Raw genomic sequence first — 18,861 nt, 5'->3', positions numbered from 1 at the left:
GGCAGCCGCGCCGGTTCTGGGCGTCCTGACGGTCGGCGCCGTCTCACGGTGCAAGCTCCGCATGTTCGCCTTCATCCCGGCCTCCGCTGTGAAGGTCGCGTCGACCTCCTGCCCCAAGAAGACGTCGACGGACAGAGTGCACCTGACGGTGAGGCTGTCGTCGCTGATGCACGACGCCGCCTCCAGCTCCGCCTTGTTGACGGCGAGGAAGCCGAAGCCCTCGGTCTTCTCGGGATGAGTCAAGTGGTGCTCGAAGACGGCGCGCTCCCCGCGCTCGTCCAGGATGTCGATCGACACCCTGGTCCTCGTGTTCTCGGGGGAGTTCCACCCGTGGTCGGCGACGATGGAGACGCTGACGGTGATGGTGTCCAGGCAGGCTGGACCGCCCACGGGTTTCAGATCGACGCGCCAGCCCTGGCCGCGGAACTGGAACGTGTCCAGGATCAGCGTGGAGCCGGGGGCCAGCAGCGCCGACTCGGAGAACTCGGTTATCTTGAAGAGGCGCATCTCGGAGTACTCCATCTTGGCCATGGCGCGCGAGGTCGCCGGAGACGGCGGCGTCGTGGAGGAGTGCTCCGTTTTGACGGTGGCGCGCGAGGTCGGCGGAGAGGACGACGAGCGGCTGGCTGTGGCACCCATGGCCGTGAAATAGAAACCCCGCTCTCAGGTTAGTACGCCCATGGCTATGGCAAAACCTCTCTGCCTCTCTCCGCGCCTTTTCGTACAACATATAGGGAAACATCGATCGAGCCGGAGTAGGAGTCGGATCGGGTTTGATTGTCTTCGTTAATGGAAGGTGTAAGTCACTTGTTGAATTCGAGTAGAGTTCAGGGAAGAGGGGAAACCATGTATAAAAGGTACGAGAAATACTTCTGCTCTCCAAAACGCTATCTGGCATTCCATCAACTCTCTAATCCAAGACTCACCCCACCGCCATTGCTACTGGCGTTCATCCAAATCGCAACCATCTCCAGCACCAAGATTATGCCATGACGAGTATAAAGATCATCTTTTTTTTTTGAACGAGAAACAAGAAGAAAAAAAATTGATACTAGCAAACAATAACGTATTCATGCATATGTTCACGCTACAAATCAGAAATAATGTCATATTCATCAGATTTACAATCCAAGACAGATACTGCAGCTATCCATAAAGATTGCAATTACGACCATCCAAAACTGCAGGATATAGGAGTAGACTGACTGCTACATAACGAACTGGAGAAAGAGACCTCGAGAACCAAGCTCTAAGCTACAATGTGGCTGAAACAAACATTAACTTACATATCACGATGATACATTATGATACGGCGTTACCCGTGAAGTAGTACAAGAAGCAGGTAGTTTTCCCATCTTTCATGTATGCTTTACACAGCAAGCTTACTCCTCAACTAACAGTGCCTCTGGAAAACAATCTGGCTTAGACGCTGGGTACAAAGCAGATCAAATAACACACAAACCCCACCGGCTGCAGGAATTATGTGGATGATCCCTGTAGAAAGAAGCCGCAATAAGAGCTAGAATATCCCCCTCTAATCCTCACACGGAATCATGCTGCAATAAGAGGTACAATATCCCCCTCCGATCCTCAAGGACAAGCACACAAACCGGCATTGATTTTCAACTCATACGCACCAATTTGGTCGCCAAAATCATCCTAGTGTTTGCCGTGCAGTTTCCTGGTAAGAAAAGGAGAACTAGCCCTGAACCGATGTGTAAGCACTACATACCTACTCAGCCACTATCACATATAATGAAGTTATACACACAAGCTTGGCCTTGACGTGATCTTAACAAAAGAAGCGTAAATATTTTGATCTGATGGCGAAGCATCAACGTTGATCAACTAAACAACATTTCTGGGTCAAATCCTTTGGCCCACTAAGACACAACTCAAGGGATATTTCCATCTCAGCAGTTTCAGCACATCCATCTATTAGTGCATGGTAAGTAAATCAATCATTTGCTTAAACTAGTAATCATGCCCGCTGCAAGGCAAGTCTTTCCCAATAGAAAAGAAGTCCAGTTTGAATCATGAATTATAGTGTTTAGATATAGTAGTTTTGAACCTTAACTAGGTAACCTTAAAGTTTGTATTAAACCGAAAACCTTCCATGAAACCCTGACTTAAAGCCTAAACTATTATAGACTTGAATTATTAACCCTTAAACCTTCTATGATAGCATACAGACTTGAACCGTAAACTATGAAACTTTCCATATCAAACCATAAACTTTTGGACACCATTTAAGTTAAACTCTAGCCCGGTACTAGATAGTACTTTTGCATTTCAGGGTTTTCAAGGAAGTATGAAAATATGGAGAGATGAGTGCACGTCATGAGATCATAAGTTGCATAGTTCAGAACAAAATATGACTACTTTGTGTCCTGTCAAAACTGGAAGGACATAAACATATTCCAGTTATTTGTAGAGAAGATAAACTGGCATATGTTTTCTATAACCTTTTTGCAGGTTTTTAATCTGTATGATCCACTACGTTCAGCCAGAAGAACACAACATTCCAGTTATTTGATCCCTAGGTTTACTCCCAGACAATTAGCTATTAATAACTCAAAAAAAAAATACAATACTAGCAACTAAATTGCTAGCAATTAAAGCATGCAGTTAATACAGTAAGTCTGAAATATCATACCCTGTGGTTAAATGGTTTATGAATACCTTCTATATGAAACCCTGAACTATTATAGCTCTGAACTATGAAACCCTGAATTGAACCATGAGCCCTGAACTATTTAAGCTTAAACCTTTTATGGTAGCAGTCTGACCTGAACCCTGAAATATCGACCATCCATATCAAGCCTTAAACTTTCTAAAACCATTTAAACTGAACTCTATCCTGTTATAAGATAGCAGTTTTGCATTTCCAAGCTTTCCAAATAGTATGAAAATATGGAGATGAGTGCATTGTCATCAGATTATTTAACTTGCATAGTTCATAACAAAATATGACTACTTTGTGTCATGTAAAAAATGGCAAAGATATAAACATATTCTTCAGTTGTTTTAAATTTTTTGTAGAGAAAACAAACTGTCATATTTTTTATAACCTTTTGTATGTTTCTAATCCATAAGAAGCAGTAAGTTCATCAGCAGGCACACACACAGTCCAGCTACTTGATCCCTAGATTAGTCCTAGACAGTTAGCTACCAAAACAACTCAAAGAAAAATAACCCAATAGGGGCAACTAAGTTACTAGCCATTCAACCATATGTTTGGTATAAGTCTCAAATATCTTATTTTGTGGTTAAATGGTTTATTGCATTATGTTTCCATTCCAGCGCACACTGATATTTTGTTAAAAGACTGTGAACATTGCAATTACAACCAGCCAAAATTGCATGATATTGGAGTACATTGTTACACAACAATCTTAAGAACATGGAGAACTAACCCAATACGGGCAACTAAATTACTAGCCATTCAACCATATGTTTAATAGTATAAGTCTCAAATATCTTATTTTGTGGTTAAATGGTTTATTGCATTATGTTTCCATTCCAGCGCACACTGATATTTTGTTAAAAGACAGTGAAGATTGCAATTAAGACCATCCAAAATTGCATGATACTGGAGTACATTGTTACACAACAATCTGAAGAAGAAGGAGAACTAATCTCTAAGCTACGATACAGCTAGCAGAAGCAAAGAGAACTTACTTACCAACAAAACTGAAGCAGTGTATAAGCACTATCCTACCCCATTGCTATGACATGCCACAGTCAAAACAGCAAGCTAGCCTTGATCTCATCAGCGCTCAAGAAGTGTGAATACTTTGATCTAACAACAAACCATCATTCTTGATCAAACTGTCAATGAGAACATCTTTAGAACTCAACTTGCTTAACAATTCTCTTGCCTCCTTCATACAGCCCTCATGTGCCAAGCCTTCGATGAGTATAATGTAAGTCGACTCATCAGGCATGCAACCATCAGACACCATATTAGCCAAAATATCAATACCATGATCTGTTTTGCCATTTCTACAAAGCCCTAATAGTATTGTATTGTAGAGAGCAGTGTGGGGTGATATGCCTTTATCTTGCAGTTTATGAACCATCTGAATTGCCTCCTCAATTTTAGCCTCGTCATGCAGATACTCAGCTAACAGCTTATAATTTACCTCTGGGTCGAATCCTTTGTTGCCCATTTCATTCAACAGCTCAAGTGACTGGTCCATATTGCCACTTTTGGCAAGCCCGTCTATTAGCGTACTGTAAGTGGTTGAATCAGGAGTGCAGCCCTTCTTGGGCATTTGCTTGAATACTTGAATGGCCTGCACCGTCAACCCTCTCTGACACAATAAAGCAATGAGTGTATTGAATGGTGAAATATCAGGGCTGCACAAACCCTCGGTGGTATGGTCCCAACGATCAACACTGCACAAACCCTTGACTATAATTTCAAAGGTGAAAGTATTAGGCTCGCAACCACAGGATTGCATCTTCTGTAGTAACTCCAAGGCATTAGCCACATGACCTTGCTCGCATAGCCCGCCGATGACGGCATTGTAAGAAGCAACACTTGCCGTGCACTGATGCTTCGACATCTTCTCGAGAAGCCGAACCGCCTGCTGGAGCAACCCTTCTTGACACAGCTGGCTGATGACCACGCTGAGAGTCGCTTCGCTCGGGGGACAGTCCTCGCCGAACATCTCGTCAATAAGCTCCTCAACATCCCCCCATCGCCCGGCGGTGCGCAGGCCCTTCAAGACGGTGTTGTAGTTGACGGTGTTGGCCTTGCACCCGTAAGAAGGCAGGCTGTTGAGCAGCTGGCGGGCGGCGTCGACGTCGCCCTCCCTGCACATCCCGTCCATGATGACGTTGTAGGTGACGTTGGTGGGCGTGCAGCCCTCGTCGCGCATGAGGTCGACCAGCTCCAGGGCCCGCCGGTACCCGGCGCCCTTGCAGGCGGCCTCGAGGAGGATGTTGTAGGTGACGACGTCGGGGGCGCAGCCGCGGCAGAGCATTCCGTCGAGCAGGACGAGCGCGTCCCGGACCTGGCCGCGCACGCAGAGCGCGTGCATGAGCGGGTTGTAGGCGTAGGCGGTGGGGGGGACGGGCATGCCGTCGACGACGCGGCGCGCGTCGTCGAGCCTCCCCGCGCGGCAGTACCCGTCGGCCAGCGCGCTGTAGGTGACGGCGGTGGCCGCGGGGCCGCACGCGTCGACGACGCGCGCGGCGTCGGCCGGGCGGCCCCGGCGGCAGAGGTCGCGGACGAGCTTGTTGGCGAGCTGGACGTCGGGCGGGCAGGGGGAGGAGTCGATGACGCGGAGCGCCGCGTCGAGGTCGCCGCGGTGGACGAGCGAGCTGAGGCGGCGGTCCTCTCCGAGCAGACGGCGAGGTGGGTCGGGGTTGGGCTTTGGGAAGGTCGGGGCGTTGGGGTTGGAGCTGCGTAGGCGCGTGCGGTGGCGGCTTGGGGAGTGGTGGTGGCCGGAGCAGGAGGTGAGGAGGCTGCTGCTGCAAAGGGTGGGAGGAGATGGCGACGAGAGCATCGTGTCTGGATTTCCTTGTTTCGGACAGAGGATGAGCCGTGTATGTGGCCGCTCATCATCCAAGGAGGAGTCCCCGCAGAAAATCCGAGCACAGTCACAACAGCTGGACCTCAAATAACGAATTTACAAAAATTCTCAATCGCCTAAAATTTGTGTGAAGTGCGCAAATCTTCAGCAAAATCGATTGCATTTCATAGATTATATATACTCCCTCCATTCTCTATTAATTGACTCTAATTTACTGCAAAATTGTACTAAATCTAAATCAATTAATGGAGAAGCAGAGGGTGTACTATTTTGGATGAGATTTACTGGTCCAAAAGCTTAGAAATGTGGCTTTTTTTTAGACAATAAGCTCGAGAAGATCCCGATTTTAAATTAATGAAGCCACACCGGCAACATCCAAACAAAGTACCAACAACACCGAATACAACCATAAGAGCCCACACACAGTACACGCACAACACGGACAACAGATAGGCACATCCGCCAGATACAAGCACAAAGCATAAAGAAAAACATAACAGCATATCTACGCCCCAACGTAGACACACACAAAGACGACCCACTAGCCCTGGGGTCTTCTAGGTAGGATCCCTGATAGAAGAATACAACACCCTGATCTTGTGAATCGTCAGCTCGATCATCGTCCGATCCCGTCTCCTACCCACTGGCCTCCATACATGATACATTGATAGTTTGTAAAGCGCATCAGCTGGTTGGTTAGGGAAAACCCCTTCGATGGTGAATTTGTTGCGTAAGTTTCATAGGGCAGCACAACAAATCCAATGGACACGTTTGGATTGGCCCTCACACCGCTGTAAACATCTATAAAGGTCGGCAAAACACGAAGGTTTGCAGGAGCATCCCAACAGTTCCCTAACTGCGCTCCAAAGGAACTTGGCAATGAAGCATACGAATAAGAGATGGTTAGTGTCCTCATGCTCATCACAGAGCGCACATCTCCCATTGGATGGGCCATGTTGCTGTTGGATGTTGTCATTCGTGGGTAGGCGTTTACGCACTAAGCCACAGGAACACTCTGATTTTAAGGAGATGGCAACACGCCAAAGCTCGATGTAATGCTTTCGTGCCGTTCCTTGACAAAACTTGCGATATAGCGAATTAACTAAGAACTTCCCGGAACGCTCCAAGGTCCAAGTGAGCTCGTCCGGTCGGGGCAACAGGCTGGTCCCCGCCAACATATATCGCATCTCCTCCCACTCAAGCCTCTCTGATATGGATATCTAGGCCTGGTACACTAGGACAACCATTGATATGATAATTAGGTCTAAGGTTGTACCAGTATTCTATTATAGTCTTGTTATTAGGAAATAATAATGTAGCCAGGTCATGTGGTGGGCCATCTAGGGTTTTAATAGAGTCTGTTTGACTTGGACCTGTCCAAGTCGAACTAGGTTAGGCCCAATAGGGGGGCCGGCCGGCCACCCTCCCTCTCATATAAGGAGATGGCACGGCTAGGGTTTAGGCAGTCTAGTTTTGATTCAAGTTATGTAGAACCTTGGGTTCCTCCAGTATCACCATCCTTGCGGGGTTGGCCCTATGACGGCGTCTTGGACGTTCGTCTAGTTATCCAATAAAGATGTGTGAGTTCTTGAGTTGTCAAGAGTAATCATATGCGCTTGAGTATCCTTGAACCTGTCAGGAGAGTTCAAGATCTATCGGTCCTATGGATCATCAAGGTGCATCGTGAAAGATCGGGAAACCAGTCCCTCATCATGTGGTATCAGATTGCTAGATTGATCACGGTGCAGATTGGTTTGTTGCTCAGTTGTTTCTGCTCGATTGCTGTGGCTACCATTGGGTACGTCGCCGCCATGGTGTTGGTGACGATTAAGGAGGAGGAAGTGGGCGGCAGAGTCAAGTTCTCACGGCCTTCGTTCATGCGGAGGTGGTGCCTGCAAGGGAGAAGAAGGAGGAACGCTGCTAAAAGTTCTGCCATGGCAGGGTTTCATCGGAAATCTGTGCCGCGGCAGGAAAATTCGCGTGGAACAGGACAGATTCGTCCGGCGGCCGGTGCGCCGCCCGGCAGACCGGCTCCACAGCTGGCCGGGCCGGTCACTCGCCCGGCCAACCGGCCACCAAACCGGTGGGTCCGGCTCCCGGGCCGGTCGGACCGGCTGCCAGGCCGGGCATGTCCGGCGCAGGCCAGCGCCGACGCGCCGACCGGGCGGCCATCTTGTGCCGCCCGAGCGCCGGGACCGGTCGCCAGGCCGGTCAACCGGGCCCCAGGCCGGATGGACCGGCTCTCAGGCCGGTCAGACCGGGCACTGGGCCGGTTGGGCCGGCGTCCAGGACGGACAGACCGGGCCCCAGGCTGACCGATTCGGCGTGCCGTCCTGCGGCACTACTGGCCTCCAGACCTGCAGCGCTGATGCTGTTGATGTTTGTTCGTCGCGGAAGGGAAGGAAGTTTTCTCTTCAAGAAGGACGACATTCGTGTTCAGAAGGGTGCATACTCGGGTGTGTTCAGCTTATTTGGATCTATGGCGTGCAAGAGTTTGTTCTGTGTGTCTTGGGTGGTATGCATGTTGCACTTTTAGTTTGTATTTGGAGGATGCCTGTGTCTCAATCAAGTTGCTAGCGTCGAAGACCAAAGGGGCGCCAAGGTCAAGACAAGCTAGTCGAGAGTGAGGATGTGGTGTGGCAGACTGGCGAGGCTTGAGGATGAAGTTCGACGATGTTCTATCTGACACCACCCTTTTTCTAGCAGACCCTCACGCGTTGGGGACAACGCTTCTTGAAGAAGGGGAGAGATGATATGGATATCCAGGCCTGGTACACTAGGACAGCCATTGATATGATAATTAGGTCTAAGGTTGTACCAGTATTCTATTATAGTCTTATTATTAGGAAATAATAATGTAGCCAGGTCATGTGGTGGGCCATCTAGGGTTTTAATAGAGTCTGTTTGACTTGGGCCTGTCCAAGTCGAACTAGGTTAGGCCCAATAGGGGGCCGGCCGGCCACCCTCCCTCTCATATAAGGAGATGGCACGGCTAGGGTTTAGGCAGTCTAGTTTTGATTCAAGTAACTACGGGGTTGGCCCTATGATGGCGTCTCGGACGTTCGTCTAGTTATCCAATAAAGATGTGTGAGTTCTTGAGTTGTCAAGAGTAATCATATGCGCTTGAGTATCCTTGAATCTGTCAGGGGAGTTCAAGATCTATCGGTCCTATGGATCATCAAGGTGCATCGTGAAAGATCGGAAAACCGGTCCCTCATCACTCTCGCCCCTACCCAGGGTCCGGCGGAAATGAATCACCCACTCCCCTCTCTTAGACTATGCGCTACCGACGCCTCTGGGTCTGCCGCAATAGCAAAGAGGGAGGGGAAGCGTGTCCTAAGGGGTTTAGGGCCAGTCTACCAGTCAAGCCAGAGCATGTGGAGGTGCCGTTACCCACCTGGTGTCTGGCCCCCAAGCGCAAGGCACCCTTAATACGCTGAAGCACATTCCAGAACTGAGACCCGGGACGGTGGACATCAGTTAGGAGATCTTTGGATCGGAGGTGTTTTTGTCGGATGAGGTCAGCCCACAAGCCCATCTCCCCGGAGTAAAGTCTCCAAATCCATTTCGCAATCAGGCAGATATTCATAATGTTGGTGTCCATGATCCCCAGTCCCCCCAAGGATTTTGGTTTACACATGGCATCCCAACGTACCCAATGAAATTTGCGTCTAGTCCCATTTGCCTCCCAGAAGAACCTTCAACGGTGTTTGTTCATATTCTGGTGGACTCCATCCCCGAGAAGACACACCCCCATGGCGTGTAGTGGGAGGCTAGAGCGGCAAGCGTTAATGAGGGTAAGGCATGCCGCAGAGGACATAAACTTACACATCCATGGGTCCGCTCTCTTTACCACCTTGGCCGTAACCGGACCCCAATCCGAGGCCAGGAGAGCTCGCTCCCCAATGGGAAGACCTAGATAGGTAAAAGGAAATGTTCCTTGTTTGCAATTTAACATATTTGCAATCCTGAGTTGGCCCAAGTCCGGGTCCCCCAAGACCAAGACTTCACTCTTGTGGAAGTTGATGCGCAAGCCCGACATACTCTCAAAACACAGCAGTAGGAATTTGAGGTTCGTGATATCTAACGCCTCCGGCTGAATCATGATGATGGTATCATCAGCGTACTGTAAATGAGTCACGCCTCCGGGAATGAGGTGTGGGACGACTCCCCAGATATGTTCCGCACCACTCGCCTTAGACAAGACAACATCCAACGCTTCCACCACAAAGTCAAACAGGAGCGGCGAGAGTGGGTCTCCCTGATGCACCCCACGTCCGTTCCTAAAAAAAGTTCCCCACTTCGCCATTGATGGCGATAGCGGTTTGGCCCCCCGAGACCAATCCGAGCGTGCGGTGCACCAACCCAGGGTCAAAGCCTTTCCTAAGAAGGACCTCGCACAGAAAACCTCAGTTCACCCGATCATAAGCCTTCTCGAAGTGGAGCTTCAAGAAAACTCCCCTGAGTTTCTTGGAATTAATGTCATGAATAATCTCTTGGAGCGACAAGACTCCCTCGTGAATGTGTCGGCCCTTGATGAACGCAGTCTGGTGCCTACTAATGGTCCTATGAGCTACAGGCGATAAACGGATAGCATAGGCTTTCGCAACAAACTTGAAAATAACATTGATAAGCGCAATGGGTCGAAAGAGACGGATCTCTTCTGCACCATGGACTTTCGGGATGAAAGAGAGGACCCCAAAGTTAAGACGGGATATATCCACCTTCCCAAGGGCAAAGCCATTCAAGATAGCTAGGATATACGGTTTCCCAAGCGTCCAAAACTTCTTGAAGAAGATCACCGGCAAGCCATCTGGGCCGGGCGCCGTATCTACTTTCATGGACGCTAAAACTTTGCCAAGCTCCTACATGGTAAAGGTAACCATGAGCTCCACATTCTCTGCTTCGGACACTCGCCCCAACGCATCCCAAAACCCTTGAGAGAGGGTAAAACTACTCGGATCTCCTGCGACACCCATAAGGCCCCGGTAAAAGGAGTAGATATTGTTGGAGATATGCCCAAGAGGCAATAATAAAATGGTTATTATAATATATCTTTGTGTTTATGATAAATGTTTGCATACCATGCTATAATTGTATTAACCGAAACATTGATACATGTGTGTTATGTAAACAACAAGGAGTCCCTAGTAAGCCTCTTGTATAACTAGCTTGTTGATTAATAGATGATCATAGTTTCATGATCATGAACATTGGATGTTATTAATAACAAGTTTATATCATTATGTGAATTATGTAATGGACACACCCAATTAAGCGTAGCATAAGATCACGTCATTAAGTTCATTTGCTATAAGCTTTCGATACATAGTTACCTAGTCCTTCGACCATGAGATCGTGTAAATCACTTATACCGGAAGCGTACTTTGATTACATCAAACGCCACTGTGTAAATGGGTGGTTATAAAGGTGGGATTAAGTATTCAGAAAGTGTGAGTTGAGGCATATGGATCAACAGTGGGATTTGTCCATCCCGATGACGGATAGATATACTCTGGGCCCTCTCGGTGGAATGTTGTGTAATTAGCTTGCAAGAATATGAAAGGTTCATAAGAGACCACATACCACGGTACGAGTAAAGAGTACTTGTCCTGAGACGAGGTTGAACGAGGTATAGAGATACCAATGATCAAACCTCGGACAAGTAAAATATCGCTTGACAAAGGGAATCGGTATCGTATGTAAATGGTTTATTCGATCACTAGGTCATCGTTGAATATGTGGGAGCCATTATGGATCTCCAGATCCCGCTATTGGTTATTGGTCGGAGAGAGGTCTCAATCATTTCTGCATAGTTCACGAACCGTAGGGTGACACACTTAAGGTTTGATGTTGTTTAAGTAGATATGGAATATGGAATGGAGTTCGAAGTTTTGTTCGGAGTCTCGGATGGGATCCAGGATATCACGAGGAGTTCCGGAATGGTCCGGAGAATTTATGGAAGTCATTTTATAAGTTTAAAAATGATCTGGTGCATTTATGGAAGGTTCTAGAAGGTTCTAGAAAAGTCCGGAAGAAATCACTATGGAAGGTGGAGTCCCAGAGGGACTCCACTAGCATGGCCGGCCAACCCTAAGGGGGAGGAGTCCCAGGTGGACTCCACCTAAGGTGGCCGGCCACCCTACCTCAAGGAAAGGTGGGAGTCCCACCTTGAGTAGGACTCCCCCCTTGAGTAGGTTTCCCACCTATGGCAAGTTTTGTTGTTGGGGTCTTATTCGAAGACTTGGACTACAACTCTTGGGGGCTTCCACCTATATAATGAGGAGCCAAGGGGAGGGACCGGCTACACCAAAGCCTCCTAGGCCGCAGCCCCCAAGTGGCCGGCGCCCTAGACCCCCTCTCTCCCCAAACCCTAGCGCCCCTCTCCTCCACATATCTCTCCCGCAGTGCATAGGCGAAGCCCTGCCGGAGATCTCCACCACCACCGTCACCACGCCGTCGTGCTGCCGGGATTCCGAGGAGGATTTACTACTTCTGCTGCCCGCTGGAACGGGGAGGAGGACGTCATCTTCATCAACACCGTACGTGTGACCGAGTACGGAGGTGCTGCCCGATTGTGGCACCGTCAAGATCTTCTACGCGCTTTTGAAAGCGGCAAGTGATCATCTTCTGCAACAACGAGATCTAATCTCGTAGGCGTTGGAAATCTTCAAGGGTTAGTCTCGTGATCCCCTCGTTGCTACCGTATTCTAGATTAGATCTTGGCTTGTGTTTCGTTCTTGCGGTAGGAAATTTTTTGTTTTCTATGCTACGAATCCCATCAGTGGTATCAGAGCCGTGTCTATGCATAGATTGGTTGCACGAGTAGGACACAGTTGTTTTGTGGGCGTTGATGCTTTGTTGTCTTTAGTTCGTGTACTTTGCATCTTTGTGGGCTAACTTTACATGACCGCGCTCATGAGATTTGCTCCACGCTCGACATGAACTTGTATTGCATAAGTGGCTTTGTGAGTGTATGTCTCTCCCACTATAGTGAAGATCTAATTTACTCTTTCTATTGATAACACTAGTATCATCGTTGTGGTTCATGTTCGTAGGTAAATTGGATCTTACTCGAAAACCCTAAACCACGTAAAATATGCAAACCAAATTAGAGACGTCTAACTTGTTTTTGCAGGGTTTGCTGATGTGATATGGCCATGATGTGATGATGAATATGTATGAGATGGTCATTATTGTATTGTGGCAACCGGCAGGAGCCTTATGGTTGTCTTTAAATTTCATGTTGAGTAGTATTTCAAAGTAGTTGTAATAGTTGCTACATGAGGTGAACAACCATGAAGACGGCGCCATGGACCTTGACGCTACGCCGACGATGATGGAGATCATGCCCGTTGATGATGGAGATCATGTCCGTGCTTTGGAGATGAAGATCGAAGGCGCAAAGACTAAAGGGCCATATCATATCACATATGAATTGCATGTGATGTTAATCCTTTATGCATCTTATCTTGCTTAGATCGCGACGGTAGCATTATAAGATGATCCCTCACATTAATATCAAGATAATAAAGTGTTCTCCCCTCGTATGCACCATTGCTACAGTTCGTCGTTTTGAAGCATCTCGTGATAATCGGATGTCATAGATTCTACGTTCACAAACAACGGGTGTAAGCCATGTTTGCACACGCGGAATACTTGGGTTTGCTTGACGAGCCTAGCATGTATAGGCATGGCCTCGGAACACAGGAAACCGAAAGGTTGAACACGAGTCATATGGATGATATGATCAACATGTTGATGTTCACCATTGAAGCTACATCATCTCACATGATGATCGGTTTTGGTGTAGTGGATATGGACGTGTACCACTAAACAACTATGAGGGATGTTGTATTAAGTGGGAGTTCATTAGTAATTAGATTAAAACATGAACTAATTATCATAAACATAGTCTGAATAGTATTTTAAATTAAATTTGTAGAATTGGCATCCGTTTTCTACCATGCGCTAGTCTTATAATTGAGATAGAAATACTGTTAAGTCTGACAAAGAAACTTTACGGACTGGTACTGTATTGTTAAGGAATCAAGAAATGATTAAGTCTTATTGCAAACTTTTAGTAAACCTCACATTGCTGATTCAAAGAACAATGGTTTCAATTAGTACCTAGAATCATCTTGTCTCCGTGAAACTTGAAGTTCAAATCTGTTTGAAAAGTAAGGAGCTGAAAAAAAATTCAGAAATAAGCGAGGTATGAGATATAAGTGATATCTAAGACCTTATTGCAAGGTGATAGAATATAATTTGGTGAGACTACATAAACTCATAAGTTTTATGGGAATATATGAAGGTTGAAGACGCCAGGCGTCCCAATCCTCCAACTATTGGGGCATTAACGATATTCACATATCCATGAATTGATCGTCCTTAGTATACACCATTGCTAAGACTCGTCGTTTCGAAGCATCTCGTGATGATCGGGTGTTATAGATTCTACGTGTGCATACAACGGGTGCAAGATAGATTTGCACAAGCGAATACTAAGGTTAAACTTTACGAGCCTAGCATGTACAGACATGGTCTCAGAAAGTCATCATGATATGACGGATAAAATTATGAGTGAAATTGTTCATCATATTACATAGTTACTATTAACTGAAATCTGGAACACTTGTCATATGATGATCAACTTCAAAGTAAGAACCTCAAGGTTATTGGTATTTGACCAACAAACCTAGAAGTTATTGATGTTGAAGTGTTTTTCTGAATAATGAGAAAAGCTAAAAGAGAAACTACAAAAGATTATTGGCAGTAAGAAAGAAAAGACTAGAAAGTCTAGCTCAGGTGTATATAAATGATATACATGTTATGGATGTATTCCTTGTTTGGTCACATAATGAAATTCTTGGGTATTTGTACTAGATTGGTTGGTATGAGATGTCATACAATACAACGCAATACAAGAATATGATGGCCTAAGTGACTGATAAGGAATATGGTAATAATGCACGTCTGGAACATAATAAAGTGTTATTATATTTGTCGTTGGCATTCTACCTAGCCCTTAGAATTTATAATAAAGAACTTAATAATTGTTATTTTGCTCTGGTCAAAAGAAAACAATGAGTTGTTCAAATTATGACATTACTCCATGTACGATGGATAAGTTATTATAAATCTTAATGGTGAAACACACATACATAACACTGACGCTAAAAGGCCATAAGGCAAATGATTTGAATTCCACTTATTTGTGGAACCGCCATTTAGGTCATGTTAGAAAGGAACACATGAAGGAACTCCATGCAAATGGATTTTTGGAGTCATTTGATTTTTGAATCGTTTGGCGCTTGCAAATCTTTTCTAAAGAGAATGACTGGAATACGATTCATAGGCCAAGAGTTGAACGGGCAACTAACTTAGTGGAAACATACATGATGATGTATGTGGTTCACTGGGCATAGTTGTGTGCGGAAGATTCTTCTACTTCATGAAAACTTCCAACAATGAATTGAGTATATATATGTGGATATATTCAATAAGGAAGAAGTTTGAAACATTTGAATGGATTCAAATAAATTTCAGCATGAAGTGGAAATCATCGTAATAGAAATTTCAAATATCTATGATTGGATCATGGTGGAAATATTTGAATTACGAGTTTTAGCGAACATCTAAGAGAGTTATGAAATTGTTTTACAACTCATATTTCTTGGAGTATCATAGTGATGATATAGTATCCGAGAGATGTATCCAAACCTTGTTGGGTTAATGATGAAATAATATGACGCCATTATATTTTTGTGAATTATGCTTTAGAGACTACCGCTTTTACACAAAATAGAGCATCATCATGATCCATTGAAATGACACCATACGAGTTATGGCATGGGTATGAACCTTAATAGTACTTTCTTAAATTTTGGTATGCATAGCATATGTAAATAAGTTTACAACCAAAATTGGATGAATGTCTTTGTTGGTTATCCCAGAGTTTTGATTGGGAATTCTTTCCACTATGGAGACAAAGACAAAAGTGTTTGTCAGTGTTTCTTATTTCCAAGAAATTGTTTTCTAGCGAAGTATTTGAGTGGGAGGACAATAGAACTTGATAAGGTTTATGAACCTGAGCATAAAGATCAGAATAACGCAGCATTGGAATAGTTATGGAAGCGGCCACAACGATCATGGCTCCCATGACTACAAAGTGTTTTAGCCATGGAGATCGAAGTACATATTGAACCTTGTAGGTATGGTTTACTTTGTGATCAAATAAATGATTTGTGGACAAAGGATTGATTTTGAACAATGATAAACCAACTACATACAAAGAAGTTATGATGGGCCCTGACTCCGTTAAAATGGCTATACGCCATGAAATCCAAGATAGATATATACTTTTTGAAAGTAAATGGATCTATAAAATTGATGGACTTGGATGGAATATCCTTGAATAAGCTCGACTTGTCAAAAGATTGTTTACGATAAAGTTCAAAGAATTGACTAAGATAAGATTAGATCTTCCGTAGCGATGCTTATAGTCTATGTGGATTATTCTAGTAATCGCTACATATTTGTTTTATGAGATATGCTAGTAGGATGGAAAAATAAATTACTTAACAGAAGTGTGTATTAAAGGTGTATACAAGATTAAACCAAGAGTTTTGCTGGTCCGTGGAATACTAGATAGGTATACAAACTTCAATTGGATGAAGTGAGTATCGCGGAGTTGGAATCTTCACCAGATGAAATAGTCAAAGAGTTTTTTGATTTCATAAGAAACGATGAAGATGCTTGCATTTGCAAGAAATTAAGTGGGAGCGCTGAGACATATTTATAATACTTTCTGTAGATGACATATAGTTGGTTATAAATAATGTAATTATATACTTGATAAAAAGGTTTCATTGAGAAGTAACTTCAATGAAAGAATATGAACTGAAACATATTTAGTGTCAAGATCTATGAAGATAGATTGAAACACATAATAAGTTTAAGTCAAAGTACATATAATGGATATTGAAGTAGTTCAATATAGAAATATTAAAGAAGGTGTTCTTTTCATGCGAAGGTTTTACAAGACTTGAGTATATCTGACACTCGATGAGTAAAAACACATGAGTGATTTTAGATCACGAATAAAATGTACAAAATCAGATATCCTGTGCTAAAATGTTATAAGCATATACCAGAATGATTCATGTGATGATCATTGGACGACAGTAAGAATATCCCTGGGTGCTTTGGAAGAGCCGAGGATATATATAGTTTTGTATGGAGAAATGACAAACAAATCGATGTAAGGTGTTGCACCGATATTAGTTTTGTTACATATAAAAATAAAATTTCAATCTCAAATTAGACTAAGTGTTGTTTAAAAGGTAGCACAATGAGCTAAGAGTTGTCTATGCTAGATTTAGATGAGTTCTAAATATTGTGACGGATTCTACAAACGAAGGTAGAGTATGTCATTGTTTTGACAATGATTGAGGATGTTAAGTCGAGAAGTTCTTTCAGAACTTGGTGTAGTTCTCATAGTGTCAGAACTTTGAAGCTATATTGTGTGTGACAATATTAGTGACATATTTCAGACCGCGGAATTAAGGTTCCACCAGAAGACCAAACATAATTAATGCCAACTCATTTGGAAAATTGATGTCTACTCATACTTCTTTTCCTGTAGACAGTGTTGGGCCTCCAAGAGCAGAGGTTTGTAGAATAGCAGCAAGTTTCCCTTAAGTGAATCACCCAAGGTTTATCGAACTCAAGGAGGAAGAGGTCAAAGATATCCCTCTCAAGCAACCCTGCAATCACGATACAAGAAGTCTCTTGTGTCCCCAACACACCCAATACACTTGTCAGATGTATAGGTGCACTAGTTCGGCGAAGAGATAGTGAAATACAAGTGGTATGAATGAATATGAGCAGTAGTAACGGCGCCAGAAAATAGCTTGCTGGCGTGCAGTTGATGGTGGTAATATTGCAGGAAGTAACGATGCAGCAAAACAGTAAATAAGCGATGATTGCAGTATTTGGAAACAAGGCCTAGGGATCATACTTCCACTAGTGGACACTCTCAACATTGATCACATAATAAAACCACTCTACACTCTCTTGTTGGATGATGAACACCATTAATTGTGTAGGGCTACAAGAGCACCTCAATGCCGGAGTTAACAAGCTCCACAACATTCAATGTTCATATTTAAATAACCTTAGAGTGCATGATAGACCAACGCAATTATACCAAGTACTAACATAGCATGCACACTGTCACCTTCAAGCTATGAAAGGAGGAATAGATCACATCAATACCATCATAGTAATAGTTAACTTCATAATCTACAAGAGATCACAATCATAAACTACGCCAAGTACTACATGATGCACACACTGTCACCATTACATCATGGAGGAGGAATAGAGTACTTTAATAACATCACTAGAGTAGCACATAGATTAATAGTGATACAACGCTCATATGAATCTCAATCATGTAAGGCAGCTCATGAGATCATTGTATTGAAGTACATAGGAGAGAGATTAACCACATAGCTACCGGTACAGCCCTTAGCCTCGATGGAGAACTACTCCCTCCTCATGGGAGACAGCAGCGGTGATGAAGATGGCGGTGGTGTCGATGGAGATGCCTTCCGGGGGCACTTCCCCGTCCTGGCGGCGTGCCGGAATAGAGACTCCTGTCCCCCAGATCTTGGCTTCGCGATGGCAGCGGCTTTGGAAGGTTTCTCGTACCGTGGCTTATTCCCCCGAAGTTTTTAGGTCAGGAGGCTTCTTATAGGCGGAGAGTCGGAGTCGGAGGGCTGACGAGGCAGCCAGACAACAGGGGGGCGCGCCCCCCCTGGGCCGCGCCGCCACCTTGTGTGGTGGGCCTGTGGCTCTCCTCTGGCCCCTCTCCGGTGTTCTGGAAGCTTCGTGGAATTATAAGATATTGGGCGTTGATTTTGTCCAATTCCGAGAATATTTCCTTACTAGGATTTCTGAAACCAAAAACAGCAGAAAACAGGAACTGGCACTTCGACATCTTGTCAATAGGTTAGTTCCGGAAAATGCATAATAATGACATAAAGTGTGTATAAAACATGTGGGTATTGTCATAAAACAAGCATGGAACATAAGAAATTATCGATACGTTGGAGACGTATCAGCATCCCCAAGCTTAGTTCCTACTCGTCCTCGAGTAGGTAAACGATAACAAAGATAATTTCTGAAGTGACATGCTACCAACATAATCTTGATCCAATAATGATGTAAAGCATGTGAACTGAGATCAAATCACTCAAAGCAAATGTCTATATTGCTATAAGAGATGATAATGCAAGAGTTAGACAAGCTA

The 18,861-nt window shown here is 44.7% G+C and overlaps 1 protein-coding gene across 1 annotated transcript; it reads right to left on the bottom strand.

The window, feature by feature from the left end:
- Positions 1-3,566: 3,566 nt before the first annotated feature.
- LOC127335017 (uncharacterized) lies at positions 3,567-5,584 on the bottom strand. Its single transcript, XM_051361607.2, has one exon. It carries the CDS (start codon positions 5,514-5,516, stop codon positions 3,780-3,782), a length of 1,737 nt encoding a protein of 578 aa, XP_051217567.1. The 5' UTR covers positions 5,517-5,584; the 3' UTR covers positions 3,567-3,779.
- Positions 5,585-18,861: the final 13,277 nt, after the last annotated feature.

This window comes from Lolium perenne, chromosome 2, assembly GCF_019359855.2.
Source record: "Lolium perenne isolate Kyuss_39 chromosome 2, Kyuss_2.0, whole genome shotgun sequence".
In the NCBI taxonomy this organism is placed as follows: Eukaryota; Viridiplantae; Streptophyta; class Magnoliopsida; order Poales; family Poaceae; genus Lolium; species Lolium perenne.
The sequence above is the reverse complement of the archived record's forward strand: the minus strand, read 5'-3'. Positions and strand labels throughout refer to the sequence as shown.

Bases quoted from the DNA above. Each gene is read 5' to 3' on its own strand.
- LOC127335017 (XM_051361607.2), bottom strand. From the start codon at position 5,516: ATGCTCTCGTCGCCATCTCCTCCCACCCTTTGCAGCAGCAGCCTCCTC.